We start from the raw sequence: 16417 nt of genomic DNA, 5'->3' as shown, positions 1-16417 counted from the left end.
ATAGTGGTTTTCACAAACTCAAAGCCGCAGAATCACTTATTTGAAACACCAAAAGCATAATATATGCAAGTGCATTGAAGAAAAATAGCTTTATTCTTTTTTTTTTAAATACTTTTCTCTATTTTCATTTTCTTGAAGCCGTTCTTAGCTTCTGGTAAGAACTTGTTATTGAAGGTTTTTTTGACTTATACAAATTTAACTTTTCATTGGCACAGGCCGAGAAGATTGATTTGCTGTAGACCTGAGTATTTAGAAATTGGTCTAGTTGCATTTTTAAAGACAGGACCAGTGATAGTGAATGAAAAGTGAAAATTACGAAATCTAATCGCCACAGTTTTCTAGGTTTAGGATATTCATGAGAAATTACCTTACAGACAGCATTAACAGAATTGACAACAATGATTTACAAAAAAATGCAACTCATCTCATCAAAATCACAAAGCTTTCACTGAAACCTGCCCTTTTTATATCTTTCCCCACAGCTACAGCCTGACCGGCGGACACGGCCAGTTCTCCATCAACCCGGCTACGGGACAGATTATCACCAGCTCCCTGCTGGATCGAGAGGACAGGGCCAATTACCAGCTGCTGGTTGTGGCAACAGATGGAGGGCAGCCCCAGGGCTTGTCCAGCTCCGCCACTGTGTCCGTGACGGTGGCCGACATCAACGATAACCCTCCCCACTTCCATCACCACCCCTACGTCACCCATATACCCGCCTCTACTGCAGCAGGTCTGTACATACCTTTCAAAGGTGCTGAAATTATTTATGATCACTGTTACTATGCTCTTGGACCAGGTTTACTTCGTTGTCAGCCCCAAAGGCCATTCACAGTTTACAAAAATGCATATCTTTAGTCTTAAATTGATTTAAGAAGAAGAACACATAAAATACTTGTTTTATTTAATATTAACATTAATGTGTATATGCAGCAGGTTTGTGCATTGTCAGCATTTAAAAAAAGAATAGAAAAAATGATCGCAAAAATGTATTTATCTGTTTAGGGTCCCTGGTCTTTGCTGTTACTGTCACTGATGAGGACTCAGGTTCCAACGCCCAGCTGCACTACTCCCTGATAGGGCGCAACTCTGAGAGGTTCAAGATCGACCCCGTCAGAGGTGCCATCACTGCCATCGAGAAGCTAACTGGAAGCTCAGAAGTCACCCTCACAGTACGAGTAAAAGACAGCGGAGCTAACCCCAAAACGGACACGACCACTGTCACAGTCCGCTTTGTTACTGGAGGAAACTTCCCTGTCATCAAACTGAAGGAGCATGCATACACGTTCCCTGAGAGCCAGCCCATTAACCATGTTGTCACAACGGTGACGGGGTCTTCTATGAGGGGCGGAGCGTTGTCATATTACATTGCCAGCGGCAACCTGGATAATGCCTTTCATATTGACCAGCTATCAGGCGAGTTGTCTATCAGACATCCACTAGATTATGAACACATTCAGAAATATGTTCTCTGGATTGAAGCCAGAGATCAAGGCTTCCCACCTTATTCCTCGTATGAGAAAGTGGAACTAACAGTGCTGGATGTGAATGACAATCACCCAGTGTTTGATAAGGACCCCTTCCATGCTGAGATACTGGAGAACCTTGCACCTAAGCGGGTGCTGATGGTCTCCGCTGTAGATCTGGACAGCGGGCCAAATGGACAGCTTGAATACGCTATTATTGATGGCAACAAGGAGAACAGTTTCAACATTAATCGAGCAACTGGTGAAATAAGAACAACCAGGCCACTGGACCGGGAGAAGGTGGCTCAGTACACTTTGAAAGTCAAAGCCACTGACCGGGGGTTGCCACCCAAAAACACAGCGGTCAAAGTACTAATCAACATACTGGATGTGAACGACAATGCTCCTAGGTTTTCCAAGATCTTTAGTGCTACAGTGGCTGAAAATGCCCCAGTGGGTTACACTGTCACCAGAGTCACCACCACAGACGAGGACGCTGGCTCAAATGCCATTAGCCGATATTCAATTACAGATACCAGCCTTCCATTTAATATAAATCCAAACACAGGAGACATAACAATAAGTAGGCCACTCAATAGAGAAGACACAGATCATTATATTGTCAAAGTTTCTGCCCATGACTCCGGATGGACAGTAAGCACAGATGTCACTATATTTGTAACGGATATAAATGATAATGCCCCCAGATTTAGTCGTCCCTCTTACTATCTGGACTACCCTGAGCTCACAGAGGTGGGCTCCCTGGTCGCACAGGTGTCTGCCACAGATCCTGACGAAGGGTTCAACGGCAAAATCTTCTATTTCATTAGGTCTCAGTCTGAGTTTTTCCGAATTAATGCCAGCTCTGGAGAGATATTTGTGAAACAGCAGTTAAAATATCAGAACTCCACAGGCGCTAGTAGTATAAATATAAATCGCCACAGCTTCATTGTCACAGCCTCAGACCGGGCAGTCAAGCCTCTGATGAGTGAAACAACAGTAATTGTAAACATTGTAGACAGCAATGATAATCCCCCTGAGTTTGACTCGCCCAGCTACTTTACTCCTGTCACTAAAAGCGTCAAGGTTGGCACTAGACTGATCAGGGTTGTAGCTCACGACAAAAAAGACTTTGGCCTTAATTCTGAGGTGGAGTACTTAATAACAGGAGGAAACAGCTCAAGTAAATTCAAATTGGATAAAACAAGTGGATGGATTACTGTCGCCTCCTCCCTCACATCTGAAATGAATACATTTTTTCTCATTGACATCACAGCGAATGACAGAGGAAATCCTCCTCTGTCGACGCGAACGTCAGTGCGAATTGCAGTCACAGAGGAAAACCACCACACACCTGAGTTCTCACAAAGCCAAATCTCAGCTACTGTACCTGAAAGCCTTGTTGTAGGAACAGCAATAAGGACTCTGTCTGCCAGAGACAAAGACAAAGAAATGAATGGCCTTATCACTTACAACATAACTTCAGGCAACGAAAAGGGTCTGTTTTCACTTAACAGTAAAACTGGAGTGTTATCCTTAGCTCACCCTCTGGACTTTGAAGAGATGCAACAACATGAGCTTAGAGTTTCAGCCACTGATGGTGGTTGGATTGCAAAAACAAGCTATGTCTCTGTTGCAGTACATGTGACTGATGTGAATGACAACCCTCCTGTGTTTGATCCTGATGAGTACTTCCCCATTGTGCAGGAGAACGTTCCCAGTGGCACCACTGTGGTAAAAATGAACGCCACCGACCGTGATTCGGGAGCTAACGCAGTAATGGCTTATGTAATACAGTCATCAGACAGTGACCTCTTTGTTATTGACCCGAACACGGGCACCATCACCACCCAGGGCTTCTTGGATTACGAGGCTAAGCAGGTCTACCATTTAACAGTAAAGGCCTTCAATGTCCCAGACGAGGAGCGCTGCAGCTTCGCCAATGTCAACATTCAGCTGAAGGGAGCCAATGAATACGTACCCCGCTTTGTCTCAAAACAGTACTACTTTGAAATTTCTGAAGCTGCTCCAAAAGGCACAGTGGTCGGCGAAGTGTTCGCCAGTGATCGAGACCAAGGGGACGATGGAGTGGTTTACTACCTCATTTTTGGGAAGAGCAGAAGGAAAGGGTTTGGCATCAACAAGAAAACCGGCCAGATTTATGTCACAGGTACTCTAGATCGCGAGAAAGAGGAAAAGATTTCACTGAGGGTGTTGGCAAAGAACGCAGGAAGCATCCGTGGGGCAGATATTGACGAAGTGTTTGTTAACATCACAATTCTTGATGCCAACGATCCTCCTGTTTTTACCCAAGAGCTGTATGATGTGCAAGTGAGTGAAGGACTCTCACCTGGTGGTCTTGTTACCTTTGTGAGTGCTGAGGACTCAGACTCTGTCCCAAGCTGGAGCAGATTTTCATACTCTATTGCTCCTGAGTTTGATAAGAATGTTTTCACTATCAACTCAAAAACTGGCCAAGTGTCTGTAGCTGCAGAGCTGGACAGAGAAACAACTCCTGTGTATAATCTAACAGTTCTTGCTGTGGATACTGGCACACCTCCTGCAACCGGAAGCACCACCGTGATTGTGAACCTGGAAGATATCAATGATAACGGTCCAACTTTGACAACCACCTATGCGGAGGTAATGGAGAATCAGAAAGCTGGCGTTGTAGTTGCGACGCTAACAGCGTCTGACACAGATCTACCACCAAACCAAGGCCCTTTCCTATACAGTATTCTCAGTTCTGGCTCTGCCAACAGCTACTTCAGCTTGAGTCAAGCTGGCGTGTTAACCACCAGTCGGGAGATCGACAGGGAACAGATTAGCGACTTCTACCTCTCTGTTGTGATAAAGGACTCTGGTGTGCCTCAAATGTCCTCCACAGGTACAATTCACGTCAAAATAAATGATCAGAATGACAACCCTTCAGAGCCAAGGTCAATGGAAATCTTTGTCCACTACTTTGGGAAAATGTTTCCTGGAGGTTCTTTGGGAGATGTCAAACCCCAAGACCCTGACATTCAGGATAGGTTTCACTGCTCCCTTATTCCCCCATCCTCCGGTCTGTTTAATATTCCAACTGGAACGTGTAACCTCAACTCTAAGTCCCGCTCAACAGATGGAACTTTTGAACTAACCGTCCGTAGCAGTGATGGTGTCCACGGTTCAGTCAGCAACACAGCCCGAGTCCTCTTCATGGGTTTCACGAATGCCACAGTGGACAACAGCATACTAATTCGACTTCAATCTCAAGGAGTCAAAAGCTTCCTTACCAACCACTACCTCAGCTTCCTACGTATTGCCAACTCTCAGCTAGCAGGACTAGGCACAGGGGTGCTCCTTTATGGAGCATTTGAGCTCAACAATCAGACTTTCCTAATGGCAGCTGTGAAACGAGGCCACGGACAATATGTCAACCCCAGTGGTGTGGCCACATTCTTCCAGAGTATCAAAGACATTTTATATAGACAGAGCGGGGTGCAAATAGATGCGGTGGACCATGATCCATGCACACGTAACCCATGCCAGAATGGAGGCAGCTGCAAGAGGCGTCTCAGTGTCGGGCCTGATATGAAGACAGAAGAAAGTGTCCCAGTGATCCTTGTTTCTAACCACCCCCTGCAGCCCTATGCTTGCAGCTGCAGGCCAGGATACACAGGAGCTCTGTGTGAGACAGACATCAACGAGTGCCAGCCATCGCCCTGCCACAACGGCGGCACCTGCCACAATCTGGTGGGGGGATTCTCCTGCACCTGTCCTGAAGGTTTTACCGGGATGGCCTGTGAGAGGGACGTCAACGAATGTCTTTCCAATCCCTGCAAGAATGGTGCGCTGTGCCAGAACTTCCCCGGCGGCTTCAACTGCCTCTGCAAATCCGGCTTTGCAGGTACTGTACTATACACGTAGGAGTCACATTTTATGTCTGGCCACACAGTTATTCCTGTTAGGCTTGGTGAAAAAACACGTGGTGACACACACACTGACACTCACACAATAATGTGCGCACACACATGACTTTGAATCCAAGGAAAATATTTGCTTCTTAATGTTTCCAAGAGGTGTTGTAGCCATAGCATACAAGCATGGCTGCCAAAAACAGTTTGTTTTTCGGATTACTAGCTGCCATTTTTGCTTTAATAAAGAAGATGATGCGACGCTGACCTTAGTTAGGACTTTAGTGTAGACTCCATGCACAGTTCACCAATATCACATTTCATTATGTGCCTTCATGTGCTATGACCACACACAGATGCACTTCTAATCCAAATGTACACAGATAGATTTCCTAACTAGGGATTTCTCATTTGACTCTGTTTTGAGTTGTATGACAAAGGAGCAGCTTTATAAAAGATCCAATCAGGCCTTTTCGTTTGGAAATGTAATGAATGCACTGCATTATTACCCTTGATAAAAGGGGAGTGGATTTTAAGTGGAATTACTTTGAACAGTCATTTGAATCCAGTACGTTGTCCAAGGGCTGACAGCAGCATCTGAAAGACATTTTCAAAGCAGGCGATTTGCCTCAAGTCAAGTCATTACTGTCCCTGTTTATTATGACAACAAAAAATGACCACAATTTTTTTAGGTTTCATCAAGATAAATGACTCTTGTGGAGAAATGCACCTATTGACTTACAGTAGTTTGCATGCCCTCACAGTGAACTCTCAACTTCCTGTTTTCCCTGCCTGGTTTTTGGCAGCAGAATCAATCTCCATTAAGCAACTTGTCTCAGGATTTACAACCTAAAATATATTTGCACAAGTTCATTGTCAGTATTTTTGCATTGTGACATGCCTGGATCATTTATTGTCTTGCACCAAGCCCCTTTTCTTTTTTCCTTTTCTTTATGATGTTAAACCTTTCAACTCATGTAGCTGTTCGCCAATATATGTGACAAAAATTCATAAACATTGCAACTGTTTGTCTTTCGGCACTGCAAAAGAAACAGCCTTATCCAAATGTAATTTAATCTTCCAACGTGTTTGAAAATCTGATTATTCCTAGCGAGAAGAATCTGCCAATTGAATAAGATCATTTCTTTTTTTCCGGAGTTTCAAGATGTTTGAATCAAATTATGTCATCTTGGACAAGAGATTTATATTCCAAAATAGCACCACTTGTGTCAAGATAGTTTTCAGAATAAGTGAAACTAAAACAGTTGAAATTCCATTTTGCTATTATATATTTTATGGCTGTTTCAACAAAAAATCTGATTTTAAGAATCACTACCCCTTTAAAGGGTTTGTTGGAGCCCAGATCTTATGTTTTTTTGCAGTGCATTTCTCAGCTGTGAGGTGATGAAACGCCTGCATGACTTGGCCCGTGGGGAAAGTGAACTATGTTCCCCTTAAGGTTTTCCTGTGTTGTCTGCCACCCCATCCATTTTAATTTGTGTTATTCTGTGAACCCAGGCAAAACGTGTGATTCCATCATCAATCACTGTGAGTGTAACCCTTGTTTTAATGGCGGGTCCTGTCAGAATCGGGTGGATGGATATTACTGTCATTGTCCATTTGGTAAGTAATAATAGGAAACTGTTTAGGGTGTTTGTGAGCCCTGGTGAATTGAAAAGCAAGATGTTTCAGACATGCAATCCCCCCTAAAGAAAAGCCATCATTAATCCATGATTTAAACAAAAGCGGACACTGTCATTTCATTTTGTGTTTCCATTTTTCATAATTCTTATTTCTGCTGTCAAATAAGCAAAAAGAAGAACTTTTCAAAAATGCTAGACCTGACATTAGATATTTCTGCTTTGTTTGTACTAAATACAGAACTTATAATATAGCTCATTAAAGATTCTGTTTTATCTGTAGATATTTTTTATCACAGTAGCAATGTGAATTGTTCATAGGCTTCCTTTGATTCCTATTCTCATCTGATTTTGTTCTCAAGGGGTTTTCGGTAAACACTGTGAGCTTAACAGCTATGGCTTTGAGGAGCTCTCCTACATGGAGTTTCCGTCCCTGGATCCCAACAATAACTACATATATATCAAGTTTGCTACCCTGAAGAGCAACGCACTGCTTATGTACAACCACGATAACCAGACCGGAGACAAGGCGGAGTTCCTGGCTCTGGAGATCTTCGAGGGACGGATGCGCTTCTCCTTCAACTTGGGAAGTGGAACATACAAACTGATGACCATGATAAAAGTTTCAGATGGGAAATTCCACACTGTCATCGCCAGGAGAGCTGGGATGGTAAGAACGTCTATTTTTAATGGTAGAAATTAGCTCACACATTAAACGTTTTTCATCATGCATCCTTAAAAACTTTTTCATTGAGTGGCTTAATAGTTGTTACGGGTTTAACAGCAAAAACACTGCAGAATATCTGAGAAATGCCACATGGTATGGACTTACGTGTGCTACACAATCAATAGCCTTTATGTCTTGTGCTTTTATAGCTTGAACTTGTATCCAAATTTCTTATGTTCCTTTTTGCACCATCAGATGATAATTAAACTCCCCCAAACCACGGGCAGCTCAGATTATGGTTTTCATGGTTTGTAATTATATTTTATTGCTCGTTGTGATTTACAATATGAGGATCCAAAATGGCCCTGAAGGTTGAAACTATGTCTCCTGTGCTCTGAATGAGAGGCTTCACTCTGCCAGCAATGCAGTGGCAAGGAAAGAGGGGGGAAAGAATCCAACCAGGCCTTGTCAAAGCTTCTATAATGTAGCTCTCCTGCTGGTCTTCAAATCTGCCATTTCCCACCTTGCACTGAGAGTTTCAAAGGAAGCTGGTAAAATAGTTAAAATGTAATATTTGAATTGGTGCAGAGTGACAGGGTGGAAAGGAATACAGCATACATAGAGAACTGTGAATCTCTATCCATATAGTGCCCTGTAAATATTATGCAGAGGTGGTCATGTAAGGGCTCTTGAAGAATGAAACTGAAATGTGTGTATGTCGTGCCTAAGTGCTAACTCCCTCAGGCGGTGTAAAGTGAACCTGATCACTATGTTTGCCAAGGGTGCTGTGGGTCATTTTGGTGGTCAGGCTTGAGGTCTGCTCCCAGTTCCTGCCCCTTGAATTCTGAGCCAATGTCTGAAGCAGACAGAAACCATGGACACAGTCATGCTCTGCTTTGTCATGAAGGCTCCAAGTAATCAGAGGGAGCAGAAAGTTCACAGATACTGTTTCAATTGTGACTATAATTAACGCTCAAATCCGTTCAATTGTCAAATGCAATAAAAGACAGACAGTTTTTTTTCACAGTACAACAGGAGCTGTGTTAGGGTCAGACTGAAATAGCAGTTAGCCAATGTACTGTATACTATATATATCCCAAAAGGATCAATAAAGGGAAGTCTAAGTCTAAGTCTAATACTGTGTACTGTACATTTTTGTGTAAATTTTGCTGTTAAACCTCCACTTATTAAGTTAATGTTTTTGGCAATGTGCTCGGGGGAGTATTGCAACAAGCTGTTAACACAACAAGGATGGATTATCACCTTACATACATTAATATAATGAATGAATTGGCAAACTGTTGCATACTTACACATCCAGCAGATAGATCATTTGCATTTATTTAAAGTCCATGTGGTAAGTCCAATGTTTACTCTTCTTTTAGCTCTGTTTTGGTCTCCACCACCTCCTGAGGCAAAATATTTGTTTGCTTACCTAGAAATTGCCCCAATATACAGTATTCACCAGCTAGTCACAAACTTTGTCTTTTTGACATTTGGAACCTTTTTCCTTAAAACAACAGCACATTTGATGTTCCCAATGAAAATAGTTTAATACACAACACTACATCTATGGATCATCCTGCGTAACTTGACACAAACCTTTATGTATTGTCATACTAAATCTCCCTTTTTCCTTTTGTTCTGTGAGATTCCAAGTTGGAATCAGCAAACCTACCTCACCTGCACAAACGTTCCATAAACCCTTGATTCAACGTGAAAAAGTCCACCTGTATATGAGTCGTTTGTGAGATATGGCCATTAGAATAATTGATGTTCCCATTAGGGTGGAGGCAGAAGTCTAAAAATCTGTGCAAAAACACAAACAAATCTATTTATATGGCTGTATATAAGGAGTGTAGCAGTAAATGTAATTACATTTAGAGAAAATTTGGTGAAATTACATTTATAACAATTACAGTAACAACAATCATGTGACAGTAACTGACTGTCTGGAAAAGATCACAGCTAAAAAACATCCAAGCAAGAGCACAACTGGTTTAGTTGAAATCAGGGTTTTAAGTTCAAACAACCAAATCTTCTATGAATGAGGTTTGCAAATGTAGTTTGACGGATCAGGACTTTCTGTAGCTGATTAGCATCAGCAGCTAATCATCAAGCTTTGATTAGCCGAATTATTTGTCCTGGAAATAAGCAGAAAACAAATGCGTAAAAGCAGTTCCTCAGTGCCTGCACCACAACAAAGAGCAATCCTCCATTACACTGTATTCTGTATTAGTCATGGGGAAAACAAGGATCTCCACTGGCACTTTCTTCACATTTCCTCACATTCAGTGAGCACAAAAACAAGCTCCTCATCTTTCCGTGTTACATTCGGTATTAATTTCCAAGAGGGTCTTCTTGAGATACATATTTTCTCCACCACAGTGTGAGACACTTGACAGTGAGTGAAGTGTACTGAACTCATGGCTGTAGTAGCCTTTGATCACGGGAAAAGATCGGAGATTAATCAAATGTTGATGTGGTTCTGACGTTTTTTTATGCCCCTTCAGAGAGTCACAAATGTGTTTGAGAAAAAATCGTCCTGTTGTTCCTCGTTTGGCTGTCACCGTGTGTGTGCTTTACTCTGACTTGGTTCTATGCACATTTCCATGTGTCTGACTTGCGTGTGACTCAAGTTTGTGTGTGTGTGTGTGCGTGCGTCCTTGGTGGGGTCATGCTCTCCTGGATGATTTGTGTCGGAGATCCGGGCCAGTGTGGTCCGTGTTTACTTAAGATCCAGGAGAGGTGGAGCAGGATTGCCCCGGTTTTTCAACACTTTCACACACTTTTCCGGACATTTTCCTCACTAGCCCATTTCTTTTTTTCCTAGAAGGGTCGTTCCCTCTCAGAGCACAGAGAGAGCAAGCGAATAATCCACATCTGGACAAAAGCTTTAGTACTATTAACGGGAAATAGGAAATGTTTTGCAGTAATGTATGGCATTTTTTATGCCACTCTCCCATCAACCACTGTGATGAATTGATGAAAAATAATTGCTCTATATACCATGTGGTGGACAAAACTCACACTAACAACTGGACTTAGTTACACAAATGCTCAGGGAAATGTAATTGTAGCGGTTGAAATACCCTTAATGGGTTGAACCAGAACCCTGGAGTGAAAGTTATGCTGCAGTGGACAAGAAGATATTTAGTGTGGCAGAAACATGGGTTTTTGTAATCCAAAAGATGTGCACATAACAAAAAAAAGATATATTTAGACAGGGAATCATTTTGCAAAACAAGATGCTTTGAGGATTTTTTAATCTAGACCTCCTTTGCTGTCGAAACATCAAAAAAATAAGCATTAACACGCATTTGTGGTCACATTCTGTGACCATCATTCACTGTGACACACACATTGTAGTCTTCACTAAAACTTTCCCAATGTGTATTAAGGAATATGTCAACATTTTGGGTAATATGTTTTTGCTTACTGGCAGAGACTTACATAAGAAGATTGATACCACTCTCATGTCTATGCTAAAAATGAAGCTACTGTACCACCACTAGCTAGCGTAGCTTAGCACGAAGACTGGAAACGGGGAGACAGGTTTATGGCTCTGTAACAAAATCCATATACTAGCACTGTTACCTAATGTTTGGTGTTATTTGCTTTGGCAAATGAGCGTGTGTCTATGTTCTACATAATTCCCAACAACATTGACTTTTCTATCACAAAACAAAAGAAGATAAAATGTTTTGAGATCAGATAAAATTGTAAGTTGTTACGCAGTTGTCAGGACTCCAAATTTAAACTTTGGGTTTTCTGCCACAATCAAAATAAACGGAAATCGTATATCTGTTTGGATCAATATTTGGCTATGTAACTAGATTAGTTAGATTGTCAGATCTATAGAGGTAGCCCAGCTAGGCTGCAAGCCTGCATTTCATCAGTGAGTAGCAAGAAAGCAACTCCACCATTAGTCTACTTTTCCAAATAAACTGAGCTTATTTGGCTCTACCCACTGATTTTGACTAAAACTTAAACTAAAATTTGAGTTAAGTGAGCGACATCTGAAAGAGAACAGTTAACCGTGACAGTGTTTCCACTGAACCAGTACAAGTGGCACTCACTCCCACATGCAGCTGATTACAAAGAGGGAGAAACAGAGGGACTGCCACCAACTATGTCAACCACAGTCTACCAGAAGTCTAAAATGAGCAATCATTGGCTGAGGTAGTGCAAGTTCACAGCTGTTTAGTCTTAAAGACAATAACACGTGTGTGTGTGTGTGTGTGTGTGTGTGTGTGTGTGTGTGTGTGTGTGTGTGTGTGTGTGTGTGTGTGTGTGTGTGTGTGTGTGTGTGTGTGTGTGTGTGTGTGTGTGTGTGTGTGTTTATCATCCTGTAGGCTGCATCTCTGACCGTGGACCTGTGTGGAGATGACCATGAACCAGGCTACTGTGCTGTGAGCAATGTGGCAGTACACACTGACTGGTAAGAAAATCCCCCACACACACACACACACAGAGTACACAGATGTCTGCTTCTATGATCCAATTGTATACATTAAAATAGTGTTGACAGTTTTAGGTCCAAGGCTTGGAAAACGCAGTGCATAGAAAAGTTTTCCATGTCTGGCAAAATAATGGAAAGTAGTTTTTCTGCACCTCCACATTAGCTGATTGATTTTTAGTTGTTGATTGAATATAGCTCTCTGACTCAACATGAATTGACAACAATTTTAATTTGTAAGTGGTTCCCAACCTTTTTTTTGTCTTATGACCTCTGTCTACTTTGTCCCAGGTTGCCTTTCTCCCAGTCGTGACACAAGTGATTTTTGTTTTGTCTTAGGTGAATGTTTAAAAAAGAGTTAAAGGGGCAACATGATCTAGTAATTAAAAAGGAAAAGGGAAAAAGATTAGGTGAAAGTATGATACAAATTAAACTTCTTATTTAGTAACAGGAGTGTTTGTTCTCCTGAAGTATCCTGTTGATCATCTGGTAGCCTCTCAGATTCAACTGACAATCCACTGGGTTCATTCCACTCCTGAAGCTGAGCTCAGCAGAACCAAGTCTTGAACCCTAAAACGTTCATTCAAGGCGGGGCGACCTCTACATCCCCCATGTAGGCTGAGTCCTGCATCGGCCCAGGCTTGATTCCGGCCTGCGGCCCTTTGCTGTGTGTCATCCCCCTCTCTCTCCCACCTTTCCTGTCTATCCACCATCACTACCTAAAAAAGGGAAAAAAGCCAAATACAAAAAAAACAAACGTGTTAATTCATTCAAGGTCTCCCTTGTTTTCTTTCCCTTTTCAATAATGGTTAAAAGTTATTACAATTTAACATCCCTTACAATATTCTGTGTTATATCTAATCAGACTGTTTCATTTTATTTTTATTACTGCTCGATTGTCAAAGTATCTGAATGAAAGCCAATTGCTTAACAAGTAAGATGCCGTTCTTATACATTTTTGTGCAATGATAATGCTAACAAATGAAGTCATCTGTTGTAAATATGCAATATATGATGTAAAACTTCATTAAATTACTAGATGAGCATTACCTTTATACACAGCTCGGAGCCAGGCCTTGTTGGGTTAACACTTGACACTGTACGTGTGTGTGTGTGTGTGTGTGTGTGTGTGTGTGTGTGTGTGTGTGTGTGTGTGTGTGTGTGTGTGTGTGTGTGTGTGTGTGTGTGTGTGTGTGTGTGTGTGTGTGTGTGTGTGTGTGTGTGTGTGTGTGTGTGTGTGTACGTGTGTGTGCGTGCGTGCGTGCGTGCGTGTGTGCGTGTGTGCGCTCATGCATACTTGAATGCATTTGTAAGCTTTTGGTTTTCTGTGCGTGTATACTTTGTGTGCTTTGGTTCATGTGTGTGTGTGTGTATGTGTGTGTGTCCAGGATCCTGGACGTGCAGCCCAACAGGCTCTCGGTCGGAGGCGTCAGGTCCATAGAGCCCGTCCTTCATCGGCGCGGTCAGGTCGCCACCCACGACTTTGTCGGCTGCATCATGGAATTCGCCGTCAACGGCCGCCCGCTGGAGCCCAGTCAGGCGCTGGCATCGCGTGGCATTCTTGACAGGTCTGCATACCCCCACCCTCCACTCCTGCTTTCACCCTCTCTCCATCATCTCCCTCTTCTTCCCATCTGTCCGTCTTCTCTAACCTCCTCGACTCTCGCTGTGGGACATCTGTTCACACTCCCAAACCCTCCACAGAGTTTTGAAAGACTTTTTTTTTTATACAAATGGCATATTTTTAACGCAGGAAACCAATTGCAGAACTCCAGAGATTTTTTTCTTCTTCTTCTCTGTCCTGCTGGTGAATAGTGAGGCGAGAACAGATCTTTTAATATGCTAATTCTCTTGGGGTTCTTTATGGGTTGTTTGTATTGCAGTACGGGGAGAGAAATCACGGCTCATCTGCCGCTTTTACTTTTTTTTGGGAGTTACTTTTTCGGCGGACCCCCCAGCTGCCGACTGTGCGGCTGACTTGTCAAACTGAAGTTGTGTTTGTCGTTGTGTCTGTAGATGTCCAAGACTGGAAGGAGCCTGCACCGCCAGTCCCTGCAGACATGGGGGCACCTGCTTGGACCACTGGTCTTGGCAGCAGTGCCAGTGCGTGGATGGTTTCACTGGCAAATACTGTGAGAAATGTAAGACTATGCCTTTGAAGTTTTATTGCTGAGGCTGCACTTACTAAGTAATATTCATCATGATTATTTATGATTCGTCTCCCTCGTGAGTCATCACACTGCACCATGTAGCTTAATATAGGCCACACCGCTGTGTTCTGAGCATTTGTGTCTGAGAAACCTTTCAGGTTCATGAAAACTAACAGAAACATGCAGCTACTGTTTAAGGTGCTGTGCTGTCAGTATGTTAAGCAATCTTACCAATAATCGTTAGCACATTTATTTTGAAAACTTTATATTGTAACTAAGAACAAACAAAATTGTTGCTCAATACGTCCGGGAACATCCATACTTCATTTTTCTCTGTTTACCATTTGGTTTCATCTCGTGGGAAATCTGCTGCTTTGCTTTATGGCATGAAACAGGATCACAGCACTTTTCCTCTAATACAAATGGACCTTAGTCTCTCACGCATGTGTTTCATCTTCCGGAAAGAAAGAGAAAATGAACATGATGCCATGAAGTACAGGGAATGACACAGAGAATGAACGTACTCTTCTCAGGAGGAAGCAATGACGTCTATGAGAAATGTCAAATTGTTGAGCCATAATACCAGTGGTGTGACTTAGATGCTGCCAGTTATCTTGATTTTTGGTCTTGTGGTTACAGTAAATTTAGTCAATTTGACCCATCCCAAAGCCCCAGTGGCTTAGCTAATTCTATCCTTGCATTCTAGCAAGAAAGGGAGTGCTAGAAGCAGCTTGGTGACTAAAGTGACTTCTTGCAGTCCTGGCTGGTGAAGTACTTGCCAGTTTATTAGAAAGATGGATTTGTACCATCACGTCTTCTGTGAAAAACAGTGTATACTATACTATATATAGGTCTCAGTCCAGCACAGCAATTGAGCTACAATAGCTTTGCCGGTTTTCGACTCTCTGGCTTTAGTCAGATTCAGATTCAGAGTCACATGACTTTTGTAAAAGACTTTTCTATTCATCGTTACAAATTTGCATGTCAACGTTCACCAAAAGTTGAATTTGATGCAAAATGTTTGCACAGATGTACAAATCCACTGATTTGCCACAACATGCTGACACTTTAATGGATTGCTTCATCTTAAATTCAGCCACAAATTTCATGACTAAACAATTTTGTTCTGTACTGCACTGTTCAGTGTATTCAAGAGCATTTTGGGTGAGGGAGAAGGAGAATGGCACAAACACAAAACATAGTTTCAATGGAAATCATTATAAACAACAAACACTTAAATTCCAAGGATCATTTTACAATGTAAAAACACTCATATCAAGCTCAATGGCATGCAGGCTGTTCTGTGCATTGACCTATATCTTTCACTTATGGGCAGATATTTGTAACCACTGGTGAGAATGAAAGGACCAATTTGTGGTTATGGCAGTCGGATTAGGAAAATCATTTGGGCCTGAAGGCCCGCCAGTGCCGGATTGGAAATATAAGTTTTACAACTGCCTGTGAAATGTGCGTAAAGTCAGACAGGATTGAGGATATTTTCTATCTTACTCCCACAGACATGACAGCAGACACTGCCCTGTCCCTGGATGGAAGCGGCCGCCTGGACTACTCCCTGAGGCAGGGCCCTAAACGTGACGTCCTTCTCAGACAATCCTTGCAAGGCGGGACCTCTGACCCTGCCGGTCCCAGCAGCTTGGAGGTCAAGTTCAGGACGCGCAGCAAGACCGGCACTCTGCTGCATGTGCAGGAAAGCAGCAACTACACTACTGTGAAGGTGAGAGAGAGGAGTGAGAGTGGGGTGACTTGCAAAGCACTGAGGAACATAAGATGCATTTTCAAATAATTGCTGTGTGTGTGAACATTATAAGATAAGACAAGATGGACCATATTGACCCCACAAAAAAAATTCACGAAAATTCACTCATCACAGCAGCTCAAGGAACTACAAAACAACTTTGAACAACTGCCATGCTTCGCTCCTGTGCAAGCCATGGTCTCTCTCTCTTTCTCATGGGTGGGCCAAATTCTTTCTCATGGGTGGGCCAAATTCTCTGGGCGGGCAAAGCAGAGAAAGGTGAGGTAACCTTCCTCCTGATGACATCATATAATATATCATATAATTGAATTGAATTGAACATAGGGAAGATTCCAGATCGGCCCATCTGAGCTTTCATTTTC

At 42.5% G+C, this 16417-nt stretch overlaps 1 protein-coding gene across 1 annotated transcript in view; it reads left to right on the top strand.

Moving 5' to 3' along the window:
- fat4 (FAT atypical cadherin 4) overlaps positions 1-16417 on the top strand; it is a 112893-nt gene that overhangs the window by 89133 nt on the left and 7343 nt on the right. Inside the window, exons 8-15 of the mRNA XM_032528589.1 lie at positions 483-733; positions 1006-5355; positions 6881-6985; positions 7365-7672; positions 12025-12110; positions 13517-13696; positions 14145-14269; positions 15796-16013. Coding sequence (XP_032384480.1) covers positions 483-733; positions 1006-5355; positions 6881-6985; positions 7365-7672; positions 12025-12110; positions 13517-13696; positions 14145-14269; positions 15796-16013 — 5623 coding nt within the window. The remainder of the gene's footprint in view (positions 1-482; positions 734-1005; positions 5356-6880; positions 6986-7364; positions 7673-12024; positions 12111-13516; positions 13697-14144; positions 14270-15795; positions 16014-16417) is intronic.

The sequence above is a fragment of the Etheostoma spectabile genome, chromosome 10 (genome assembly GCF_008692095.1).
Source record: "Etheostoma spectabile isolate EspeVRDwgs_2016 chromosome 10, UIUC_Espe_1.0, whole genome shotgun sequence".
Taxonomy (NCBI): Eukaryota; Metazoa; Chordata; class Actinopteri; order Perciformes; family Percidae; genus Etheostoma; species Etheostoma spectabile.
This window is presented reverse-complemented; position numbering and strand designations above follow the sequence as displayed.